At 38.6% G+C, this 27,607-nt stretch overlaps 1 protein-coding gene across 7 annotated transcripts in view; it reads left to right on the top strand.

Annotated features, from left to right (window-relative positions):
- LOC101737188 (protein MTSS 2) overlaps positions 1-27,607 on the top strand; it is a 181,854-nt gene that overhangs the window by 67,078 nt on the left and 87,169 nt on the right. For all 7 annotated transcript variants that reach the window (XM_038021148.2, XM_038021146.2, XM_062676814.1 and 4 more), the window contains exons 2-3: positions 22,430-22,491; positions 23,824-23,897. In XM_038021148.2, the coding sequence (XP_037877076.1) occupies positions 22,430-22,491; positions 23,824-23,897 (136 nt within the window). The remainder of the gene's footprint in view (positions 1-22,429; positions 22,492-23,823; positions 23,898-27,607) is intronic.

The following is a 27,607-nucleotide window of genomic DNA, read 5'->3' as shown; positions in this document are numbered from 1 at the left end:
CTTACTTTCTTTAGAACTTCACGATTCTTCACACGGATTTAGTTACATTCAGACTTACTGGTGGTAGGACCTCTTGTGAGACCGCGCGGATAGGTACCACCACCCTGCCTATTTCTGCCGTGAAGCAGTAATGCGTTTCGGTTTGAAGGGTGGGGCAGCCGTTGTAACTTAGACCTTAGAACTTATATCTCAAGGTGGGTGGCACATTTACGTGTAGATGTCTATGAGCTCCAGGAACCACTTAACACCAGGTGGGCTGTGAGCTCGTCCAACCATCTAAGCAATAAAAAAAAAAACTTCATAGCTAAAATAGAACTCAACTGTTTATGGGTAATATCAGAATTTTATGTCAAAAGCAAATTATGATATATCAAAAACTTCAGAACCGGGCCGTTAGTTTCGGTTGGATCGACCTAATTGTGTAACTGTCTGTCATATGTGATGATGCGTTCCTTAATATCTGAACTGTTTGGGTTCGCGGTTTTGGCGTCTGGCCAGCACTATAAAATACAAGGTCTCCCTCCATCTTCACAACTATTTGTATCGTGTTCTGTGCATTTTTTTTTTTGTTAATGGCCTGTTGATTTTTGTTCTTTTCGCAAATTTCGATGATTGCTTTGAATGAAACCTGAGAACTCGAGTAACGAATATTGATCACACCGTTTTATATCAGACATACAATTCTAATTCACAATTTTATTGTTATTGCATTATTTCCTATTTTTAGTATACTTAATTTTCGTTGTCACGAGTGACGACACAATTCTGTACTATCTTATAGGATTTTAGATAGAATATACTAAATATATGTGGGCACAGCACTACTATTTGCTTAGCTAAGATGTGTTATAGTTACCTGTTATAAGTCCAACGCTTGTAAACAATTGCTTAAGAGAGTACTCAGGAGAACTCATGATTGAACTACCCCCACTGTTATAAATACGAATGACTATTGTCGCACAACGTCACTTGATAAAGCGGCACGACACGAGAATCCTCTCACCGTGGCCGCCGGTAACTACATAGCCGATCCTGCGGACCAAATGGTAAACAGTCGACGTAGCCCAAAACACGCCATTTCTTGTGCTTTTAGATAGGTCAAGCACCGGTCAACGTTCTCGTCGAACCCGTCGCTTGCGATGAAGGGCTCGGTGAATAAATTAACCCACAGACACAGCCCACTGAGTTTCCGGATCTCCTCAGTGGGTCGCGTTTCCGATCCGGTGGTAGATTCTGCGAAGCACGCCTCTTGCTAGGGTTCGTTAGCAACGTCGTCAGGTTTGAGCCCCGTGAGCTCACCTACTAGTTCGGTGAATCTAGAATAATCCCTCGAGGTTACTAGAATAGGTAGGAAAAAAAAACGCTCAACACATTCTGGCTCGAGCAGCCGATCAAAGTGGAGCTCTCTGTTGTTATTGTAGTACACTTGAAATTCTATAAAAAGAATCTTAATTACTTAGCTTTAATTGCTCTCACTATAGAAGGCAATGATAATTATAGGAATACGACAAAGGGAAGATCTTCCACCGAGCGGGTGATATTGCTCGGTAGACCGACGGTCCGAATGTTGTTGTTCGGAACTTGTATATATGTGCTTTATCTTGAAAATGTCGTAAGCGAGATTCAGGCATCTGTCAATTATCTTGCGTTGTATGATGGCTACCCGCCACATCACTCCCCTCCGAGACTGGAGGTCGTGTCATTTTTTAGTTAGCGTTGTCCGTGCTGAGATTAGCTTGCAAGGGCCAGTGCTGCTCGAAGCCTGCGGTGAGTCGAGGCTGAGCTTGAATGCTGCGTGCGTGTCGCCAGTGCTGCTCGAAGTTTTTGTAGTGAGTCGAAACTGAGCTGAATGCTGCGTGATTGTCGCCAGTGCTGCTCGAAGTCTGCGGTGAGTCGAGACTGAGCTTAAATGTTGCGTGCGTGTCGTGCGTAGTCCATGTGATGCAGAGCTGCCACGTCGGAGATGTGTGACCCCAAGCGTTGATGATCCGGTCGTGGGCTGCGATGAACTGTAGCGGCGTGATGAGGCAGTGAAGTTGCGTGCCGTAGGACCAGGAAGCGCGGTGAGTCGGCTGCGATGGTTCTGTTGAGGCTGTGATGCTGGCTTGCTGTGGGACGACTGTCAATGACGTGCTTTTATCTGCGAGAATGCGGGGATTGTGGTAGCTGAGGTTCATGATGCGCTGATGATGAATCAGAAGGTTGCGTGTTCACATCACGTCGGGGTCACCAGTTTGGGGCTTACGACAAAGGGAAGATCTTCCACCGAGCGGGTGATATTGCTCGGTAGACCGACGGTCCGAATGTTGTTGTTCGGAACTTGTATATATGCGCTTTATCTTGAAAATGTCGTAAGCGAGATTCAGGCATCTGTCAATTATCTTGCGTTGTATGATGGCTACCCGCCACAATAATAATGAAGAAAATCATTTTTAAAGACCATGGAATCAGTCACTCCGTCATAAATAATTCTACTTTACTGAAGCCAACGAATAACATGGAGACACGAGAATCATATTCATGACAGTTAGCGACTAATTAATATGCTTTTATTAGCTTCAGACGTATGTATGTTAGTATGTATGTTTGCGGAATCTTTGACCATGATTTTGACTCCCTTCAAAACGTTGGATTAACTCGATATTTGGCACACTTATTAAGGACATTATACATAATATTTAAAAAAAATATATTGAAGAAAAATGAAATTTAACTAAAAATTGAAAAATAAATAATAGTTTTAAAAAACTAAGAAAATACGCTTTTATAGAAAATCCAACAAAAAAATAGAAAATAAATTTAAATAAATTTGAATAAAAAAAATGGTGTAAGAAAAAAATGATTTTATTGTTAAAAAAGCGTGGGATGCATAGTATCAGTAGTTATAAATATTTTATGAACAGAGATATGAGTAGAAGGGTTATTTTGATATGCTGAAAAGCACCCCACGCTTTATTACAGTAAAATCAATTTTTCTTACACTTTTTTTAATTCAAATTTATTTTCTATTTTTTAGTTGGTTTTTCTATAAAAGCGTATTTTGTTAGTTTTTTTAAACTATTATTTATTTTGATTAGGTCGATTGCTTATTCTGCTCCTATTTTTATAGACGAGTTCATCTTGAATTAGTTTTATCACGCTACGCGTTCACAAAACTTACATACTAAATCCCTGTCAGTACACGATCGTAATGATCAAATTATGCGTTCATTTCTCAACACGAGATTGCGACCTACTTTCTTTCACGCCGGCTCTGCTGACCTTGATGGCACCAAGACTAGTAATATCATCTGTTCAACATTGAAAGGGCCCACTTAACTGTGGGTGGGCTGTGAGCTCGTCCATCCACCTAAGCAATAAAAAAATATAAAAAAAATCGTCATTATTAGTAATAGAGCTAGGTATGTTACGATCTAGCGCGTGTACCACGTGATCTTTATTAAAATGTTGAGTAAAAAAAGGTAAGCCATCGACATATCAGTTATAACGATTGCGCATTCCTACCGTGTGGGTCTATTATTGGGAAATATCGATTCGTACTTTATAAAGATCAGAATGAGCGAAACCTCTCGAAATTTCGCAAATTTCTTAAGACATCACGGAAGCAGCAAGCTATGTATTAAAATGATATTTACATTCATAAAACGTTATGTTTATTACAAAGCCAAGCCGCTACCTACCGCAAGTGTCTATAGTGACAATAAATCCTTTTAATTAAATCATTTTACCTGCTCTCTTGCACCTTTGTGCATTGATTTTAACAAATTCTAAATCCACTCACTTAACGCTTATGTGGCTTGGCTATTGACAATCATCAGTTTTGTCACGACGAAATCGGTTCACGAATTTTTTCTTTATTTATTGCTTAGATGGGTGGATACTTAGCCGTTGGTGTGATCAAGTAACCGCTCTAACTAGGTTGCCACCGCCATTCGAGCAGCTGAGGATCGGACGAGATGGAAACAGCTCACGAGACAGGCAACGGTCAAGTTTCAGGGACACGACCTTCAGCAATGAAGAAAGCGACGAAGAAGAAAGAGATGGGTGGACGAGCTCACATCCCATCTGGTGTTAAGTGATGCCCATAGACATCTACAACGTAAATGCACCACCCATCTTGAGATATAAGTTCCAAGGTCTCAGTACCAGTATAGTTGCAACGGCTGCCCCACTCTTCAAACCAAAACGCATTACTGCTTCACGGCAGAAATAGGCAGATTGGCGGTACCTACTACCAGTGCGGACTCACAAGAGGTTCTACGACCAGTATAAATAAATACGAATGAAAATTACACATTAATTTAAAGGAACGTGGATACAAAATCGCGAGCCACTCTTATTATCAAACTAGCTGTACCCGTCCGCGTCGCTGGGCATTTAAAATTAACATTATTATTTCTCACCCCCACAAAGATTCTCATCATTAATGCCCCCGCAACTGGTTTAGGAAGTCCATTACTCATATAAATATTAGCCTATCCATTAATTACATGCATTTTTTACATGGATACCAAGTTTCAAGTCAATCGGATGCATGGTTCAGTAGTTATAACGGAACATCCGTAAAAATCACTGTAGATTTATATATTAGTACTAGCGACCCGCCCTCGCTTCGCTTCGGAAACATTAAAACACACATGAAACCAAAAAAATAAAATAAAAAAAATATTAAAAAAAGTAGCCTATGTTCATCAGGGACAACGTCGGCTTCTAATGGAAAAAGAATTTTTCAAATCGGTCCAGTAGTTTCGGAGCCTATTCGAAACAAACAAACAAACAAATCTTTCCTCTTTATAATATTAAGTATAGATATAGATAGATAAAATCTCAGCTACACAAGGTAGCCGCACTACGAAGCCGACCAATCATTTTGCAACATTATTAACGACTTACTGGAGCCCATAGACAACTACAACGTAAATGCGCCACCCACCTTGAGACATAAGTTCTAAGATCTCAGTATAGTTACAACGGCTACCCCACCCTTCGAACCGAAACGCATTACTGCTTCACGGCAGAAATAGGCGGGGTGGTGGTACCTACCCGTGCGGACTCCCAAGAAGTCCTACCACCAGTCAAAAATCTATCGTTAAATTAAAATAAAAACCAATAAATTAACAACCAATGTATAGATATAGGTATCTATGTATTGGTTGTTCATTTATCTTCGGTATAACTAATCGGAATAACGTTTTGAGTTCGTCAACCGCGTCATAGTACAAACTGTACAGTTACGCGCGACGATCGTTTTTAAAATAACAATAATAAAAGATTCAGCTCACGGAATACGTGTCGCGATTCGCGGCTTATCCGTCGCGAATCCGTCCCAAACAAATTGCATCGACACTCGACAGTTCGGTCACGATCGCAACACTATTCGGCTTTACCTACGCGTTCTATTCATAGATCGAGCCGCGAAACAAGCGGTATTCCGAATATATGAGTCGTCTATTATCAAAGGTGGCAATCTGTGCATTTGGACAAAAAAATGTTATTGATATGTCAATACAGATTGATTTGAATATAATCGTCTCCTTCGAAGAATACGGTTCAAAACCTGCATTAAATAAAGGTTAATACTTAACCTGTTATTTATCTAAGATGTCGTTCAGAAGAGTTTTGTGACTGCCAATGGAATACAAAGTCAATAATTCGTTTTTCTGATTTACCAATAATTGTCCAAAAGTCACATTGCCGGCTTTGATAATAGTCGACTCATATTATGTTTTTCTTTTGTGATGCATTGTTTCTGCATTTTTAACCTTACATTCTGTTTAGAAAAATGGAAGGTATTCGAACAATACATTATGTAATCATTACGAAATCTTAAAAGAATATAATTTGCGTAATTACTGGTAGTATCGCTACCACGCTGTGAAGTAATCGCGTTCCGCTTTCAAGGGTCTAGGGTCTAAATACACGTCGTATTAAACAAGACTTTGGACCACATGATTTAATGTAGGTAGTAACATTGACGTTGCGATGTGTATTGGTAACTGTTTAACAACAGGTAGGCCGTGAGCTTGTTCAGCAGCTTTTTTTTTATTGCTTAGATGGACGGGCTCACAGTCCACCTGGTGTTATGTGGTTACTGGAGCCCATAGACATCTACAACGTAAATGCGCCACCCACCTTGAGATATAACCTAATTACGCAAATTATAATTTTGCGGGTTCCATTTTTATTACACAATGTTATTCCTTCACCGTGGAAGTCAATCGTGAACATTTGTTGAGTACGTATTTCATTACAAAAATTGGTACCCGCCTGCGGGATTCGAACACCGGTGCATCTCTCAACACGAATGCACCGGACGTCTTATCTTTAAGGCCACGATGATGCTTAAAAAATAAATTAATTAAAATTAAATGTGAGGATACTGGAAGTTTTCATTTGTGTGATTTATAAAGATTTCGGTCGCCCGCGATTGAAATTAGATCTAAGCATGTTTTGACTTTTAATTTGATTGCGGATCGAGAGCGCATATACGAACAAAAGACATTATCTCCGAAATCCATAATGGAAGATTCGGGAGAGAAAGATAATGCAAGGGGCTCATAAAATTCCGCAGACACGACGAGAGAAGTGCTCCGTGTTGACATTCCAGTGTTCAAGCGTTTGAGAACGCCTGATGGTGTCCAAGTTTGAACGTATGTAGTCGTTTTATTATATAGATAATGTAAAATTATTATGTAAATTAAAGTTTAAAAACCTCGTACAAATTGATCTTAAGACTTTATTAGCATATAATAGGCAGGCAGCGGCTTGGTTCTGCCCCTGGCATTGCTGACGTCCATGAGCTATGGAAACCCCTCACCATCAGGTGGGTCGTATGTTCATCTGCTCACAAGGGCAATAAAAAAAATACAACCAGGCGTCATATATAGTATAGTATTCGAAATTATTATTTTTATGACACCCCAAATCGCCATTAAGTACGAATTATCTACCCAATACTTTTAAGCTTAGTTTAAATACCTATGTATATTACTAAGTAAATACGAGCCGAAATTCGGTCGTAACATAATAGCTCGGAGGGTTTTAATTTAATATGAATTCAGATTTTCATTCCTCCTATCGAAAACATCTCATGGCGTACTCCCAATTTGTTCGCCCCTTTTGGATGGGTAGATGTTATCTTAAATGCTTATCTCTGTCAGCAAAATCGACTTACCGAAACACATTTTTAATAAGCGTCCAATGTATACGTTATATATAGTTCATTATAACATTACTAGACCGTGTTTTTTTGGTGCTGGACTTCTTTCAAAGTGTAATTATTGTGTGATAAAAAAATGTATGGTTATTCCATTTGAGCGAAATCGAAATATTAATATTGATTTAATCATATTTCATATTTCATTAATAAGTTTTAGAAGACCGCGATTTTTATGGCCCCCCGTTAGTTCAATATGTGTTACACGATTGACTCCATTAATGCTTTGTTTTAACGCTGATAATTGTATATCACCGATGAGCGCTGCTTTCCGTCGCCCACGTTGCCTAGACCTTTAGTGGAAAGTTGGTTAATTGTTAAAACAATTAGTGACAAAATTTGGACTGTACCCCAAACCTGCTTGTTTACAAATGCTCACATATACTTGTTAACAAAATTAATATGCTGATCGAACATTGAATTTTATACGATCTACAATAGAATCACCCTGTTGCCGTAGGTGTCGCAAATAGCTTCTAAAAGTTTCTTCGGAGAAGGCGGTAGCGTTGGTAGCGTTCTGTGACTATTATTTTATATCAGAGTAGCGCTATTGCCTACACACATTTACTGATAAAAGCGTATTATGAGGCCACATAACCTGAATATTTCTGTCAAAAACCTATTATGCGTTCTACTCTGAAGGGTTACAATGTTATGAAAATACAGAAAAACGATTTTTTTCCCTTGTGTGCAGTCGAGTAGACGGCCCACCTGATGGTGAGTGGTTACCGTCGCTCATGGACGTCAGCAATACCAGAGACAGAGTCAAGCCGCTGTGTAACTAAATTTTAGTTTATAATAAACGCTTTAAAAAAAACTATCATAATCATAGAACAAAAAAAACGGATGAAATGAAAGAAATACCAAGAGAAGAAACTATCTGCCCTAACTATTCCAGTTTTATTTAAGTATACAATAATAACACTTATAGAAAAGCATTTGTAGAATATTAAACTAATTCGAAATGTTTTATCTTATCTTATACCTTTAAACGAGCAATTCTTGTATATATACCTAGTCAGGTCATAAATTCTGTCACATGTTTAATGTAAAATAATTGAAACATGTTTATTCATTATGTAACCATTCATATACCAAAATGAACTTAACAAAACATAGATTCTTATGATACTAAAGTTTATTCAAAATGACCTCCGTGATTTTGAATACAGGCCTTCAATCTGCGCAGCCAGTCGTCTATCGCAGCACGAACGAGGTCCATGTCAATATCGGCGGCTGCCTTAATCAAAGATGTCTTGAGTGACTCCAAATTGGGATGAGGCTTTGAGCGCGCCTTTTCCTCTAAGTGTTGCCATATCTTGTAATCTAACGGATTCAAATCTGGACTGGAGGAGGGCCAGTCTTCGTGCCGCATGAAGTCGATTTCACGCGCCACCAGCCAGTCTTGTGTGCTCTTCGCTCTATGAGCTGGCGCCGAATCTTGTTAGAATACCCAGTGCCTGTTATTGAACATGGTATGAGAAACAAGTTCCACAAGGTTCGTCAGGACTGTATTTTGATACACAACTGCATTCGTTTTTACACCTTTCTCACAAAAATGTACCTCTGTTAAGCCCCAATAAGGAACTCCCAACCATACCATGAGCGAGGATGGAAAATGACCTCGTTGGACAAGCGGAATACGGTTGCTCGCTTCTTCACTACTGTGTGCGTACACCTTATCATTTTGTTTGTTGTAGTAGGGGAAAGTGGAAAAAGATCTTAAGATTGAAGCTCATGGGTGATGGTGGTAACGACCCTCAGACATGAGGAACACGACTCGAGGAGGAGGAGCTCTCTTCTACGGTAAAAATTTTTTCATCCGAAAAAAGAATTTCCCGATATTTTTTTCCCGCGTACCGCTTCAACAAAGCGCGGCATCTCTCAGTCTCAGGTCCATTAGACGAGCATTCAAACGATGTCCTGTTTTTCTTCGGTATGCCCGAAGCCCTAAGTCTTCATTTAACACCCTTTTCACCGTGGTTCTGCTTAACACCATCTGAAGGGCCAACAGTTTCTGCTTACGTTTGGGATTTCTTTGAATTCGCACCTTCACAGCTTTTATCACTGCTGGAGTCCTAACAGACCGAGGGCGACCACTTCTTGACCTGTCATCTGCACTAGAGTCTTCATTGTATCGTTTGATGGTACGATAAGCGAATCTTTTGGTTATATTCAAATTTTTCAGTATGTTAAAAATTTTAAATGGCGCGTAACCGCAACGATGCAACGCAATAACTGCAACACGGTCTTCTTTAAGCGTCCACTCCATATTTAAAAATGAATAAAATTCTAAAAGTATACATTTTTATTTTCATGAACAATTCGATATTCGAATTCAATAAACTTTTTTGTGGCCAGCATTCTAAAAGAAAAGTTTTTACTGTGTGACAATACTTATGACCTGACTAGTTATATATAATCTGAATCTCAGATACGGCACCAACGATTTTTATAAAATTTAGTATACGGGGGATTTCGGGGGCGATAAATCGATCTAGCTACGATTTATTTTCATAAAATGTTGTTTTATTCGTGTTTTCAATAATCAACTTTATCGATAATCAACTTAATGACTCTCCCCGACATCTATTGACGAATAATAATACAATTTTCTGCTTTAAAGACACAACAAGAGGGCGTTATAAAAAAAAAAAAAACGAGCAAGGCTCGGTCATCATCTGATCTATTTGTAGAATATTAAACTAATTCGAAATGTTTTATTAAATCTATTTAATTAAGTACATTAAATGTGATAACGTCAATGACACGCTTACAATTCCCAACGCGCCGATTTTAAATTCGGATCACTTAAAACGTAAATCAATTTAAAAAGCACTCCGCTGTAATTTGAGCTATTAACACGTAATAAGATTTTTATTGTGAAGTAATTGTTTTGCAAGATGAAACGCACTCATGTCGACTCAGGAGAGCTTGGAGTTTTTGATGGAGTTAGAGAGTTTTTGATAGAGTTAGAGAAGAGTGGACAGCTTTTATGTATAATGTATAAAATAAACGTAAGACAAACAAAAGGAATCCGTCCGACGGGGACACATCAAAGGAAAAACCAAATTAATATTTTTATTTAATTCCGCACATTTTCATATTTATCTAACCTTTTAATCCTTCTTTGGACCTCCACAAATAATTCAAGACCAAAATTAGCCAAATCGGTACAGCCGTTCTCGAGTTTTAGCGAGACTAACGAACAGCAATTCATTTTTATATAGAAGATTGTGTGGTACATTTGAAAAGTGACGTCATTGTTTAATGCCACTGCATTTAATGCCCTGTTTATCATGAAATATTGAACGATTATAATTGATAGTTTGTATAAGGATATGCTTTGTTGCTAACTATACTTTCAAATAACTCACATAGAACAAGCTACCAACAATAATACTTACTATATTTGGAAATGTGGGAAATGTCATACTCCTCCGTCCGCGCAATTTTCGTAAAAAGGGATACAAAGTTTTTGCTTCACGTATCTTATACCTTTAAACAAGAAATTCTGGTATATAAATATATGTGTATATAATCTGAATCTCGGAAACGGCTCCAACGATTTTCATAAAATTTAGTATACAGGGGATTTCGGGGGCGATAAATCGATCTAGCTACGATTTTTTTTCAGAAAATGTTGTTTTATTCGTGTTTTCAATAATCAACTCTTCCCGACATCTATTGGCGAATAATAATACTATTTTTCTTAATTGAGGGTAACTAACCGCTTTAAAGACACAACAAGATGGCGTTATCAAAAAAAAAAAACCGAGCAATGCCCGGTCATCGTCTAGTTAATATATAAATGTAACCCAGTCTTCTAATCAGCACACGAACCTACATGCTGTAGCGATGTTAGTGACACAGTTAACGATTTTATCTCGATTACAAGATTATTGTGATTGATGTGACAGGCTTAGAGAAGTGACTGTGATACGCTCCGCTTTCCTTCGAACCGATCTCGGATCGATTTCAGCCGGACGTAAAACTCTATTACTCGATTTTATCAAATTTAAAGTTTGAAGTGATTCAGATTTTTGTGTTAGAATGAAACAGATAATTTATGTACTAAAATCGAGGCAGAGTTAAATGATAGTGCCTCATTTACTTGACATATTACTTTGAACGAGTTTTAAAATCATAATATATAATGAGGCAAGGCAAAACAGTTAAATGCCTATTACTTTTCTCCTCAGTTCGGCAACCGATTTGATTTTTTTATCTTATCTGCGAACTTTAGATTAATGCCTTTTAGCATTAAATTAATATATTTAGAAAACCATTGTCGGACTTTTTTGTAAATGTTAAATGTTAATGTTAAACCGGTAAGAGAAACGCCATCTATTGCCGAATAGCCGAACGAATATCGAAGGACCTAGTAGCATCTAGAACGTTTGAGAAGTACAACGCCGACTATAAAAGTTTTGCAGAGATGACACGCAGTCAGTTAGTAATCGGAACTACTCGAAGCGAAACAGCGAACGAATCACCTGAAGCGAAGCGAAGCGAATTGAGAATTTTAAAGTGTTGTAAGTGTTCCAAATGATAAATACAGTTTGAATTTATACTTCACTGGAATTTTATTTTTCCCGAATCCCAGCGCGTAACATTAATTTAAATCTTAAGGTGTGAGTGATTATGGTTGAGTTTTGATCAGTGAGGGAGCATTAATATGAATAAATCACCTACATAGTTTTTCTCTCTTTCCTAGATATATGTAGGTCGTAAAAGCCTTGTTATACCTCGTTTATTGCGTGTGTTTTGATCGCGCCCCCGTAACTCCTATGAAGTGTTGCCGTAAAAATGATGAAATATTACGTTGAGATGCATAAATAAATGACATGATGATATTTTTTATTTAATTTTTTTTATTTTTTTTTTATTTTACAGTCAAGCTATTTCTTCACAGCCAAAATTTTAATTTATGTGTTTGTTCGCCAAGACAAATTGGTTACCAAAAAATGACAATTAAATTGTTTAGACAGCGCCCCTAGCGGCAAACGTAGGCAAACGTTCCAACTGCATATAAATTTGAGTTAACTTTTACGCTATCGAGAGCGTTAAAATACTCGCACTGAGCACACAGGCTGTACAACAACAGGAGTCGCAAACAAGCTGTGCTGTGAACGCGTAATATTGTTTTTTTTCTAATGAAATACGTACTCGACAAGTGTTCACGAATGACTTCCACGTCCACCAGTCCGCACGAGTAGGTAACCACCACCCCGCCTATTTCTGCCGTGAAGCAGTAATGCGTTTGGGTTTGAAGGTTGGGGCAGCCGTTGTAACTATACTTGAGACCTTAGAAATCATACCTCAAGGTGGGTGGCGCATTTACGTCGTAGATGTCTATGGGCTCCAGTAACCACTTAACACCAGGTGGGCAGTGTGCTCGTCCACAAACCTAAGCAATAAAAAAAAACTACATAAACTTTAGTTTTCCCCCCACTTGACCCCGTAATATTGGTTACACACAAACCGTAATGTCAACGATTTGAACTCTTCACTCGGCCGTCTGTTTATTGACATTACAAAGCGTCTCAAATCTCTCAAGGGTAACCGAGTCGTATCGATTTATGTCGACGACCCGATAATAAAGAACTACACTGTTCGTATTCTGGACGTGGTTATAATGACGTGTGGTATTCGAAAGCATATTTAGGCAGGAGATTAACTAAATATTAAAACATCGATAAATAATATAGAAATTTTTTTTTATTGTTTAGATGTGTGGACGAGCTCACAGCCCACCTGATCTTAAGTGGTTACTGGAGCCCATAGATATATACAACGTAAATGCGCCACCCACCTTGAGATATGAGTTCTAAGGTCTCAGTATGGTGACAACGGCTGCCGCACTCTTCACGGCAGAAATAGGCAGGGTACCTATCCGCGCGGACTCACAAGTGGTGCTGCCACCAGTAATTACGCAAATTATAATTTTGCGGGTTTGATTTTAATTACACGATGCTATTCCTTCACCGTGGAAGTCAATCGTGAACATTTGTTGAGTACGTATTTCATTAGAAAAATTGGTACCCGCCTGCGGCATTCGGACACCGTTGCATCGCTTCAACACGAATGCACCGGACGTCTTATCCTTTAGGCCACGACGACTTCATTCACCTCAGAATTCGGGTCGATCGGCAAAAGTTGTGCATCAAAGCGAATCTAATGTAAATCGGAACACCATTGACGGACGAGAAATCGTAGTTTAACGTAAACACCCGGTCAGGACGGTTTAATCTTGCATCGCTCAGTCGGCACGCGCAGTGTAATCCGTTTTATAACAGTTTGTTAACTATGGACTTGCAACCGTAGGGTTGGCGAACGCGTGGAATTTGTTTTTTAACACGTTGAACGCTATTGCAGACAGCATGTGTCCACTACATACATACATTCAACTCGGGCGGAATCGCACCACTGAGTCCGGTCTTTTTTTTATTTATTGTCCTTGTAGGCAGACGAGCACACGGCCCACCTGATGGTGAGTGGTTACCGTCGCCCATGGACTTCAGCAATACCAGGGGTAGAGCCAAGCCGCTGCCTACCGCTTAATACTCTCCACAAGCCTTAAAGAAGAACATGACATAGCGCTCGGGAAACACCGGTCATCGGCTCTCTTCATCCACAGACGCAGCAGACAGCGGGCCCAAGGAATTTCAGGGCCCTACCGCACTAAACGACTCCCCTGCACTCTTACGCCCGACGTCCGATGTCAGAACCCGGTCGGGGTTCCCGCGGTCAACACTAAAACCAGACACGCCGCGCCGCCCCGAGGACGCCCGACCCACGGATCGTCCATACATATCTGAGTTAACTTTTACGCGATCGAGTAGTTAAAAAACTCGCACTAAGCACACAGCTGGCACGTGACAATTACCCGAATCGCTCTAACGATAATTTTACATTCAGGTTGTCGGCTTACGGAGCAATGACAAGGATTCAGTGGAGGATCTTCCTCTGTTATTTCTCAATAAAAGAACTATTGTGATTATTTTTAATACGCTTTTATTAGCTTCAGACGTATGTATGTTAGTATGTAAACAAATCTTTGAACATGATCTTGACCCCCTTCAAAACGTCGGATTAACTCGAAATTTGGCATACTTATTAAGGACCGATGACAATTCAATATTAAAAAAATATATTGAAAAAATTTAAATTCAACTAAAAAATAAAAAATAAATAATACTTTAAATATACTTAAAAAAAAGTACGCTTTTATAGAAAATCCAACAAAAAAAATTGAAAAGAAATTTTAATAAATTTGAATTAAAAAAAGCGTAGGCTGCTTTTCAGGATATTATCAAAATAACCCTTCTACTCATATCTATTCATAAAATATTTTTAACTACTGATACCATCTTTTTTAAACTATTATTTATTTTTTATTAATTTCACAACCCTAATTAAAAGTTTACATTAAACCGGAATCGGTCTAGTATTTTTATCACAAGTTGAACGAACATTCTTTTACATCGCGTTATTACTTAAACCTTTAGTAGAAAGCTTATGAAATCATCTTGATAATTTGTTAAGATACGACTTTATCTTATAAACGTTTTTTTTATTATTATCTTAACTAATGGCGTAAGTGGAGAGGGCAGGAGCATTAAGTAGACCCATACGGATCCGTCGGGTGTAGCAACGGGCATGTAGGTCTTTAATTAAGGGAATCATGATTTTGTTATTGGTTGATTGGGTGGGTGGTGTTAGTTATTTCCCGAATACAAACGAATGTATAGCCTTATTTTAAATATTGGTGACTAGCTGACCCGGCAGACTTCGTAATGCTTCAATCTATAAATGAAAGACCTAAACTTTTTGTATAAAATAAACTTAAAACAAACAAAAGGAGCCCGTCCGACGGGGGACACATCAAAGGAAAAACAAAATTGTTAATTTTATTTAATTCCGAGCATTTTCATATTTATCTACCTTTTAAACCTTCTCTGGACTTCCACAAATAATTCAAGACCAAAATTAGCCAAATCGGTTCAGCGGTTGTCGAGTTTTAGCGAGACTAACGAACAGCAATTCATTTTTATATATAGAGATAGTGAGTTATTGTCGATAAGCAAAGTAACTAACCAGGTTTATATTGGAGCGGCTTCATGGGGAAACGTCTAGTGTACTTGCATCCGTGATGTTATTTTGGGGTAGCAACAAAGGGAAGATCTTCCACTGAGCCGGTAAAATTGCTTGGTAAATCAGCGGTCGATTGTTGGCATTCAGAATTTGTATAAATGTAAGCTTATCTTGAAAATGTAAGCGAGATTAAGGCATCTATCAAATATCTTGTGATCTATGATAGCTATTTTTTTGGGTGGAATTGTCGAAATACGTCTCGAAGGACGTATTATAGTCATAATATACAGTTGCGGAATATCCAATAATGAACGCACCTTGTTTGTACCTGGAGAATATTGGAAAGTCTAGTATTAAAATCGTATGTGTACGAAATACTAGTGATCCTTTATCTTCTTCTTCTTCCTATCGTTTTTCTGGTCTAGTGCTAGGATCCGCTTTCATATTTAAGCTCCTCCACTGCGGAGTGCTCTGAGGAATTGTTTCAGATGATTCCATCATCTCGTTTTTACTATCACACCGCTCGCCACCGGTGTAGAGTTAATCCATACTACCTGGAGCCACTGCGTTCATACCCAGTGCGTTTCCAGAGATCTTTTTTGTCACGTACCATCCGGCTATGGAATGAGCTCCCCTCCACGGTGTTTCCCAAGCGCTATGACTTGTCCTTCTTCAAACGAGATTTGTGGAGAGCACTTAACGGTAGGTAGCGGTTTGTCTCTGTTCCTGGCACTGCTGAGGTCCATTGGCGACGGTAACCACTCACCATCAGGTGGGCCGTATGCTCGTCTGCCTAAAAGGGCAATAAAACAAAAAGTTTGTCCAGTCTTCGGCATCGTTTTGGGTGGAGTTATTCTCCTCAAAATCCGCACTAATGTGATCCTTTATATTATAATACAAATAATACATAAAAAAACGAGATGTCAGTTTTCGCGCGATCCCGTTGCCGAAGTATCATGGGTCCGTTGTTCCCGCTTTTCCTAACAAGGCACGCTCCGGGTCATTGACTCGTCGAGGTCTGTTTAGATTGTACGATCTAGTTACGCTTCAGGGAAACGTAGGAAAATATTGACGTGAAAATATCGACGCGATTGTTCTCGAATGTTTTCAGTAAAAGTTCTAGATCAGTCGAGATCGTTTACTATTAAAAACGATTCGCGGATTTTTTAAATTAAATTTAGCAGCATGTCCTTGATTATGGTCTGCTTTAATGACATTCATAGTATACGCAGAGAATTTAGTTTTTTTTTTTAAATGTACAAACACCTTTTTTATCTACAATATTTGGACATTATACCCGAAACTGTGTGATCCACGAGAAATAGGGATCATTATAATAGTTTGACAAAGCTTTGAAATTTCTACGCTCAACGCGCAGCGACAGATTTAGATAATATCAGATAATAAAATAAAAAAAGTTCTGCATTCAAACTATGCTACTGTTTCTCTGGTCTCATTAAAATATACGGCTAAGAAAATATTGTGGACTAGGTGATACCGCGGTGCTGGCCGCAATCCTTGCTTTAAAATTTACCGCTTTCTAGCATTTTTTAATATTGATCGCTAAAAATCTCGCTAATAATAAATAAAATAAAAATAATGCACGTATCTCTCGGTAACTTCGTTGCTTAGTTATGACAAACAGAAAAACAGTGAGATATCTCCTCCTCATTGCGTCGTATTCCTCATTGCTGAGGGTCGTGACCACCCTTTTGTATCACCTTCGCACGCACGATCTTTCCCCATCCATTCTTGTCTCTGGCAGTGTGGAGGGCGTTGTGAAACGTGGAATCAAGAGCGGTGCGGATCTGGTCGGACCAACGTATTGGGCTGCACCCCCGAGGTCTTTTCCCATCTACCTTACCAGTCACGATAAGCCTCTCGAGATATACCTATCATTGAAATATAATAGGCTTCTCTCTCTCTCTTCGATCGGTTCCTCACTGCTGAGGATCGTGACTCCGTCCGATTTCGTCAACCAACTGTCTCCATCGATCCCGCCCTAATAATAAAATAATAGGCTTAAAAAAGCATTTATTCTTAAATTACATTTTAAAGTTATCACCATTTTAAACAAAAAGACGAAATCGTATCGCAAACTGTAAAACGGTCCAACATGTCACGGAGGCATTATCACGGGGCTCGGACATGACAATTTGGCAGTACCATAGACCGTGTAGTCAGTCGCATACATCCGCAGTCTATTATACATCGGCTGGGACGATCCCGGGAAGCGTTGAGAGGGATAATTGTTTGAGTGGACGTCCACGCTGATCGGAACATTTTCAATTCAACAATACCTTGTGCCGATGACAATTTCGAGTTCATTAGGTATATTGAGGGTAGGAGGATTTTTCGGTAATTAATTAAATTTTAAGATATTAAAAGACCGTAACGCGATATAATTATACAGGGTTTGACGACGCTGTTCTTAATAACGAAATGGGTATAATATTAGTGAAATCATGCAATCGTTTTGATTAATCAGGTCATGCAGTCGTCGTGGCCTAACGGATAAGACGTCCGGTGCATTCGTGTTGAGCGATGCACCGGTGTTCGAATCTCAGGCGGGTACCAATTTTTGTAATGAAATACGTACTCAACAAATGTTCACGATTGACTTCCACGCTGAAGGAATAACATTGTCTAATAAAAATCAAACCCGCAAAATTCTAATTTGCGTAATTAGTGGTGGTAGGAACTCTTGTGAGTCCGCACGGGTAAGTGCCACCACCCTGCCTATTTCTGCCGTGAAGCAGTAATGCGTTTCGGTTTGAAGGGTGGAGCAGCCGTTGTAACTATACTTGAGACCTTATTTTTTTACGAGGTTGCCAGAGATCATACACATTTTTATAATTTAACGTTGTCTCCGACCTTTCAACCAAAGTTTTGGGACAGAGATAGCCAATCATGATAATTTCTGTTCGTGCCACTCACAACACGTCATAAAACCAATATTTGCAATTATAGAGAGCCAAATTTTTTTAATACTGTCTATCTTTGTAGAAAGCGTGTTAAGTACGTGTTTTATTTGAAAATGTTGTATTTGCAGGCAATTGCTAGCCATCAGACATTCACACGTGAACGTGTTAGATTCGATAAACAGAATTAGTCGAGAGTATGCGGACCAAATTGAAAAATTGGTACCTTCATTCATAATGTCTTCTAATGAAGACCAAAATTGTTTGCTTTGTCATTGTACGTAATTTGGTTCGGTGCTGATAAACTTAATACGCCACTCAATTGAATAATCTCATCATCATTTATCACCTTTAAAACGATGTTGTTCCAGTGAGGGTTTGCCGATGGCATCTTCCTAATCATAACCTTGAATAGCTTTTTTGAGATTCACGAGGCCCTTGCCAACTTCGAACCAAGATAGCCATGATGAGCTCTTCTGTCCGTCGACACAATTTTTTTTTTATTGCTTATAAGGGTGGTCGATCTCACAGCCCACCTGGTGTTAAGTTGTTACTGGAGCCCATAGACATCCACAACGTAAATGCGCCACCCACCTTGATTTATAAGTTCTAAGGTCTCAAGTATAGTTACAACGGCTGCCCCACCCTTCAAACTGAAACGCATTACTGCTTCACGGCTGAAATAGGCAGGGTGTTAGTACCCACCCACGCGGACTCACAAGAGGTCCTACCACCAGTAAATAAAACGAAATCACAGGAAATCTATGTTAAGCTGATGTGACTACCGTTAAATTAAGGTTTGGGCCTCAATTGTGTAATAGGGTAATTAAGGCAATATCATAACAGTAACTAGGAGTGATTAGGTCACCAACCCCTATGCCGGGGCAATTATAAGTGTAAGATCCTCTGACTGCGAAGTCCTAAGTGGGCTAGACGCAAATACGGCCTTGCGTGATAAAAACAAAACGTAAGGCCTCGCAAATGTAAGACCTAATTTAGTATATTGTTTTTTTGTAGGCGTTGTTATTTGAGCCATATCCTAATGTGTTTATAAGCACGCTTTGATGGCGAATGTTGTGGCAAGAACTACCAGCAGTTTCGGTACTGCCACCACCTGTGTCTGATTCGTTTCCCGTTCCCGTAGCTATTTTAAGACTTCATATAACATCTCACAGCTTTTTTATCTCAATCTTTTTCCCCGAACTTTTTCGATTGTGAGATTGAAGTTGACTGAAAAATCTTGATAATTTTAGAATTTAGATTTGACAAGTGTCATGATAGACATAATATGTCAAAATGTTTTATTTTTAACATCGGTTATTAATTTTAATTAGTGAGCATGCAGTAATATTAAAAAGTCGGCGATGTTGAAAGTTGTTTATAGCCCCCTTGCTTTTGATCTTTCTCAGTCGTCGGGAATATGACGTGATTGCGTTATGAGAATCTTTATAGTTGTGAAATGATGATTGAAGCGTTGCGTTGTCCTATACATAGAAGAGATTTTGGAGTATTATGTACGGAGTACTGTCTCGAGGGTCGCTTGATTGATCTGTGGGACTTTGACGTTTTATAGATGACCAGCCGCACTGGCCCGCTTCGCTGGGCATTTAAAATTAACATGATCATTTATTGTCATTATTATTAGGGAGTTCAACACTCATCTAAATATTAGCCTATCCATTAAGTACATGTATTTTCTACATGAATACCAAGTTTCAAGTCAATCGGATGCATGGTTCAGTAGTTCTAACGGAACATCCGTAGAAACCACTGTAGATTTATATATTAGTATAGCTTGTTGAATAATGAATCACGGATCTAGGTTTAATTTACTATCATCAAGTCTTGTCTCAAAGTTGTATTGCTAACGAATCTCCCTTAATAAAATAACAGGTAGCCGATTTACAATACTAGCAATTGAAATTAAATTTATTTTAAATATAGAGATATCTATTTTCAAATTCAGTCATATGTTTATTGATTAGTGTTTTGTTTTCACTACATTTGAATTTTTTGTCATCAATATGGATACGATAAAAGTACATACGTACGTACATACATTGAAATACGAGTGAGTTCCTATGCGATAAAAATGTCGCTTTTTTTCCCCTAAAGCTGATAGCCTTGAGAGGCTATTTAAGCGTAACCTTAACTAGTAGTAGTAGGTGAGCTCACGAGGCTCAAACCTGACGACGTTGCTAACATGAAACCTAGCAAGAGCCGTGCTTCGCAGAATCTACAACCGGATCGGAATGGCGACTAAAAGATCTGGCGAGAAACTCAGTGGGCTGTGTCTATGGGTTAATTTGTTCCTCGAACCCTTCGTTGAGGACAATGAACATATCTTGAGAGGCCAAAACACTACAAACGAACGTACGACTCATTATTTATTGGCTTGAATACGTCCAACATTTGGCGTTTTGCGCATCCTTCGTTCTCACTAGATATTACTTCGTACCATTACCAGAATTGTTCTTTTTCCAAAGCTTGGACAACTTCTGGGCACGGAAAAAATTCAATTCCCGACCAGCAGTACAAAATGCCTTTGAAGAGCTTATTGGCTCCTGTAAATCTGACTTCTTCCAGTAGGACATTGAAAAATTGACACCATGGGTGCATATTTTAATTAATAGAAGTAATAGAAAGTATTTATAAAAAAATGACCAACTTTGTGTATACTCAATGGCGATTTCGTCAGTAAAAGCCTAATATTAGATAATTATTCTTAGGACTAGATGCTCTGTGTAGACTGTGGTATAAATAAAGAATCTTAGAACAAAACAGACTATAGTCTAAATAAAGAATCTAGTTTCAAGCTCGACTCGTCCATTTTTAAAACTATCCGTTCACCTGTTACAAAGAACAATATCTGACAAATTGCTTGCATCCGTTAGTAGCCGCGGTAGCCGTTTGCAATGAAGCGAAATAAGCGCACGATGATATCGACAATTGAGAAATTATACGTTGCTTTTAGCGATGCTCAACAAAAGGAAACGCGGTGTGCATGAAATCTGGTCGGAATTTTGTGACCTAAATCTGTTTGCTCATTTTCAAAACAATGTGTGAAGCTATAGACATAGCACAGCGAATTAGTAAGCTGAAGTGGCAATGGGCTGGCCATTTTAGCGGAGCAACCGATAACCGTTGGGGTATACGCGTTCTGAGTGGAGACCGCGAACTGGAAAACGCAGTGCAGGGTGGCTGTCAGGTACTGGATGAGAGAAGCCGAGGATCGTGCTCAGTGGCGAACAATTGGAGAGGCCTATGTCCAGCAGTGGGCTGCTATAGGCTGATGATGATGATGATGTGTGAAACAGCAATGCGTTTCGGTTTGAAGGGTGGGGCAGTCGTTATACTGCAGGTAAAAACTAAAACCTTAGGACTCATATCTCAGGGTGCCTTTACGTTGTATATGTCTATGGACTCCGGTAACCACTTAACACCAGGTGGGCCGTGAGCTCGTCCACTCAAGTAAGCAATAAAGAAAACACGTGTGGCACTCGGGGACTGCAAAGTCATTGTGTTTCATATTAGTGGTGGTCGCGGCGTAGTTTGACCGGGTTTTCTTTTCTTTTTTTTTAATAAATACATGTGTTTTTATTTTCCTCCTCCTCCTTGCGTCGATAATCCTCAATACTGAGGGTCTTGGCCTCCTCTAATAACTTTCTCCTGGATTATCCTGCGCCATTCCAGCCTATCCTCGGCTGTGTGGATAGCAACGTGGACTGAAGTGTTGAGAGTGGAGCGTATATGGTCCGACTTGCGCATTGGACTCTGCCTCTGGGCCTTCTTGGCTGCCTGTTACCAGCAGCTTTTCCAGATTGTCACCTCTCTTTCTGGCGATATGTCCAAAGAACTCGAAACTCGAAACTTTTTTATTCGTTCGTTTTTATCTTAAACTAGCGGCCCGCCCCGGCTTCGCTTGGGGAGTAGCGCACGCGATGTAAAGAATTTTCGGTATTTTTTTACACTTTGAGCTACATTATTGGAGTTTCAGTAAGGATCCCTAATTTTTTTGAACATATAATAAATATAGCCTATATCACCCGGGGATAGCGTAGCTTTCCAACAGTGAGAGAATTTTTTCAAACCGGTTCAGTAGTTTCAGAGCCTATACAATTCAAACAAACAAACAAATCTTTCCTCTTTATAATCTTAGTATAGATAGATCATCGTTATTTTTCTGTTGTTACAGAACAGTACTCCGATGTGGGAGGAGTTCATATCCAAAGCAACGAAGCTACATTCAGCACTGAAGTGAGTATCAGAGAGTAATAGTAAAATTACTTTTATGCCTTTTTTTATTGCTTAGGTGGGTGGACGAGCTCACAGCTCACCTGGTGTTAAGTAGTGACTGGAGCCCATAGACACCTACAACGTAAATGCGCCACTCACTTTGAGATATAAGTTCTAAGGTCTCAAGTATAGGTACAACGGCCCCACCCTTCAAACCGAAATGCATTACTGCTGGTCCTACGACTAGTAATTCCTTAGTCGCTATTACAACACGCAAGGGAAGAAAAAGAGTTGTGCTATTCTAGACCACACTAAGACACGACGAAGACGAAGGTTTTTTATTGTCATGTCTTCTAAGTACAAGATAAATACAACCATCTTTATGAATATTATTTAAATATTGCCGTTAAATAAATAAATAAAATTCACACTCGAATATCAGTATATGCATACCTAAAACTTGGGAAAATAAAATGAGATTTCACGTCACAGTTTTAACGAGTACAATACTAACATTTCAATTGTAAATATTGAAATTAATGATAAACAATTTGCTATTCGGTATCATCTAGGCGCTATATTTGAAAACTAATATTAATCCTTTTGAAATAACTATTAACTTGGCAGTTACCGCTGCTTTCGTTGAAACCTGTCTAGAATTCATATCACTTATAGGACGCGTTTACTGGTAATAGACAGTAGTCGTATCGCAGACTTGTAACAAACGTGCTTCTATTGTAGTCCTTAGTCGCCGAATCTTTTCAGTGGATCGCGTTTCCGATCCGGTGATAGATTCTGCGAAGCACTGCTCTTGCTAGGGTCAGTGTTAGCATCACTCCGGTTTGAGCCCCGTGAGCTCACCTACTAGGTAAGGTTATGCTGAAATAGCATCTCAAGGCTATCAGCTGAGGTAGGAAACCACAGAAGAATCCAATTTACGCATATCGGCCGCGGCCAATAGAGATCAGGCCTGTTATGTCCGAATCCCAAACCTTACCCACAACTGGCCTTAATCCACATGGATCAGGCCGTGTTATGTCTGAATCTATTACAGGCCCTAACGGCAAATGGCCTTAATCCAAAACCAAAATCGCTATTGTTTGTAAAAATAAAAACTGTGCAATCTGTGCAATATGTCGTACTTGTAGTGAGGAAAATGAATGGTTATTAGTGTACTTCTACAGTATAGTAGTCCTGACTTAACTGGCCATTCTAAAACTATGACCTCGTGCTTCACAAGGAACTTTAGTCGTTTGTTTTTGTAACTAGAATGCGGCAACTGGTAATTTGTGTGTCCTAAATGTATACTATTTAAGACCTTGGGGTTTTATATGTTAATTATCATTTTCGCAGATCAGCGTTAGTCGCCATTGCTGCGTTTCTGGACGCGTTTCAGAAGATAGCAGACGCCGCGACCAATGCCAGAGGTGAGTAGAGATTGAACTTTAATACTACGTTCAGATATACCATATGTTTTTGAAGTGTCAACGGCGTATCTTATCTCGTTGCTGCCTTTGTGGTCTTTAAATTCTGGGTATAACCAAGTAGTCGCTCATTGATAAGCCCCAATTAATGCTGGCTTTGTAAGATGCTGCTGATGTTGATGGTTGTATTGACCTTCCAGAGCCAATAATGATATGATGATAAGCTCAATTATTAGCGTTGAAAGTTGAATGTGCTGACAGCTCACCCGATTTGTCAGAGCCATTAATGTCTGTCAAGTTATGAATGCGACGGAAATTCTAGATATTTAAAGATATTTTTTTTATTGCTTAGATAGGTGGACGAGTTCACAGCCCACCTGGTGTTAAGTGGTTACTGAAGCCCATAGACATATATATATGTCGCAGGCAATTTGTAAGATTCCGCCGTTTACAAACGGCGTCGTCATTATAAAAACGCTCGCCGTTATGTAAAATGCCGAAGGCAAAATGTAAACTGCCGTGTCACTTTATAATATGCCACAACATAGCATCGACAATTCAAACGCCGTTTTCATAATGCCGCGGCAAATTGAAATGCTTAGTTCAATTTTTTACCACGCGCGCCACTGTTGATCAACATAATAACAACCACGTCAAAAAATAACTGAAAACAGTGCAAATATATCGTGTGGAGAAGACATTTTAGGAAAGAATTCTGATTTTAAAGGTATATATTATAGTGAATTAAAAAAAATATACAATTCTCAAATGGAAGCTGTAAAAAAGCCTTGGACAAATAGTAAGATTTTTGAGGTTATTCGGTACCTAAAAAATGCTAAGGTGGCCACAGAATCTGGTTCGCGGAGGACTCCTGCAGATTACTACTGGTCAAGACAATACGAGGTCATGAGCATCAGTGAATTGGACTACCTTATTTTAAAAAGGATAGCCCTGATCCAACCGTTCGTGTAATACCGTTGAACGAATATTCCGATGTATTGTTAGAGATTCGGACATGATGATCGAGACAAAATTCAATATCAAACGAAGGATAGATTTATTAGTGTGAGAAAAGCGATTGATTTATTCGTATCGTTATGTCCTGTTTGTGAATCCAAACGTAACATATCAAATAAAGGTATCGTAGTTAAACCGATTATATCTCGAGATTTTAATGAGCAGAGTCAAGACCATGAATACTTCAAACTTCAAAATAATATGGTTTTACTTACGACCTGTTTGTTTTATTTGAAAGTGTCATATTATCCTTAGAAGTTTTATTATTATCATGAGTATATAAAGTGTGTAATTTAAATGTTGTTTTGTTACTTAAATATTTTAACTAAGTACTTTAAGAGAACCAAAGCACATAATTAAAGGAGACTGAAACGATTACATACATTTTTGGGCCCGAATGTAACGTGATGAAACTAATATGAATTAATAGATTCAGATTTATCAGTACCTTGCTGAAAATTATAAAAGTTTTCTCAATCTGAGAGCCGAGTTAATAAAGATTTAGTAAAAGTTAGGTTATGTTACAATCTCTTTAAAAGAACTGAATAATAACTTATTTAAGCATAAGTAAATGTTTATTATATCCATTGGATAATCTTTTAAATGTCATATTATGAATGAATATCAATGATATATATCAGGTATAGAATATGGAATTGCTATCCCACAATTCACACAGCGATCCATAATTTCAACAGTATCCAATGCAACAATTTCAAGTCAAACGTGTGAGCGATCTTCGGTATCCAGTGTAGAAGCAATTGTCGTACAAGGCTGGCAGAGTTGGAATCCGTATTAATAAAGCAGTGATTGTTGAAAATATAAAAACAGCCCGATAGATACACACTCAAAATGCGTTGAAGATACAAAATGAGTACTTAGAGCAGAAAAAACCAACAAGCGCCAAAAAATAATTGTATAATCTATGAACACACGTCATGTCAGCTTACTGTCAAAGCTGTCATCAAAAATACAATCGATTTTAATCGATTTGAAATCGATAATCATATTACTTTGCTAAGTAATAATAGACTTTTTCTTCATTTATGTATATAATCGCAATTAAATCCGGCGCATACCGCACTTGTATATAACAAGTATAAATCGCTCATTTAATTACTTTGCATTAATTACCTAGTGCAATGTTTTTCTTTTTATAATCCTGTAATCGATTAATTAAATCGATCATACCGTTTTACCGACAAAAACTAACTTTCTCATTTTTCTCCGGTCCCAGAAAGAGGATTGAGGTGATTTTTTATATTCTTATATAAAAAAATATGACAAATTTTTTAGACTACATTCCAAGTTATTACATTTTTGGCCCACGATTTTCCGTCTCCTTTAGTCTTACTTGAAATCTTCATTAGTACCTGATTACGGAAATAAAGTCTGATTATTATAAACTGCATTTTATTATGGTCACCCTAAAACTACAACCAATGTCGAAATTATAACTATTGAACGAGTTATCATTTTGCCTTCGGCATTTTACATAGCGGCGAGCGTTTTTATAATGACGACGCCGTTTGTAAACGGCGGAATCATACAAATTGCCTGCGACATATACAACGTAAATGCGCCACCCACCTTGAGATATAAGTTCTAAGGCCTCAAGTAAAACGGCTGCCCCACCCTTCAAACCGAAACGCATTACTGCTTCACGGCAGAAATAGGCAGAGTGGTGGTACCTACCCGCGCGGACTGACAAGAGGTCCTACCCTCAGTAATAAAGAGAATATTTGTAATGTGAATATGTGTAAAAGCAAAAGATTCGAGCAGACTTGGGATATGATTTTTTTGTATTCGATGTAATACCCATCGCGGAAGTCGTCCTTTGTTGGCAGCGTAATTGTTTTGGAAAACATGGTGTCTTAATCGTCAACCGTCAGCAGTCAAATGAGGAAGTAGCTGTAGCTCTCAGGAAATACCTAAAAAACATTGTTTGTGCAGCGGTTTTCGATAGTAAACAGTAATAATGGTCGCATTGTATCGGAAAAGTTTGTGTATACTTAGTCTGGCCATAAATACTGTTACAAAGGAAAACAAAAAAAAATCTATCGCAAATAACATTTATTACTTTTACAGTGTGTTAGTTTAATACATAAATATAAAACAATTTAAAGTATAAAAAGCTTATTCGAAGTGGTCTCCATTGGCTGCAATACAGTCCTTTAAACGTTGAGGCCAGTTATTAATAGAAGCACGCACTCTTTCCATGGGAAAAATTTTCACTGCCAATCGTACGGATTGTTTTAGGGACTCCAAACTATCATGGCGTTTAGAGCAAGCCGTACTCTCTAAAACTGACCATAAATCATAATCCAGCGGATTAAGATCGGGACTAGACGACGGCCAGTCTTCAGCTCTGATGAAGTCCGAAACGTTCGTTTCCAACCAAGACTGCGTAGACCGAGCTTTATGACCTGGTGCCGAGTCCTGCTGGAAGGACCATTCTTGATTATTGAACATGGTGTTGTTAAGGGGCTTCACTACTTTTCGGTTCCCTTTATCACCCCATTCCATTTTAATATCGCAAAATATTGTACAATGTATTGGCGCCAAAATGAGAAAACTCAATGAGCAATCATATAAAAATGACAGATTCCAAATTCAAATGTAATATTTTGTTTATTTTTAATTGTAACAGTATTTATGGCCAGACTAAGTATAGACTTAGTTCAAATAAGACTCAT

The sequence above is a fragment of the Bombyx mori genome, chromosome 28 (genome assembly GCF_030269925.1).
Source record: "Bombyx mori chromosome 28, ASM3026992v2".
Classification (NCBI taxonomy): Eukaryota; Metazoa; Arthropoda; class Insecta; order Lepidoptera; family Bombycidae; genus Bombyx; species Bombyx mori.
Note: the sequence above shows the minus strand (reverse complement) of the source record. Positions and strands in the feature narration are given on the sequence as shown.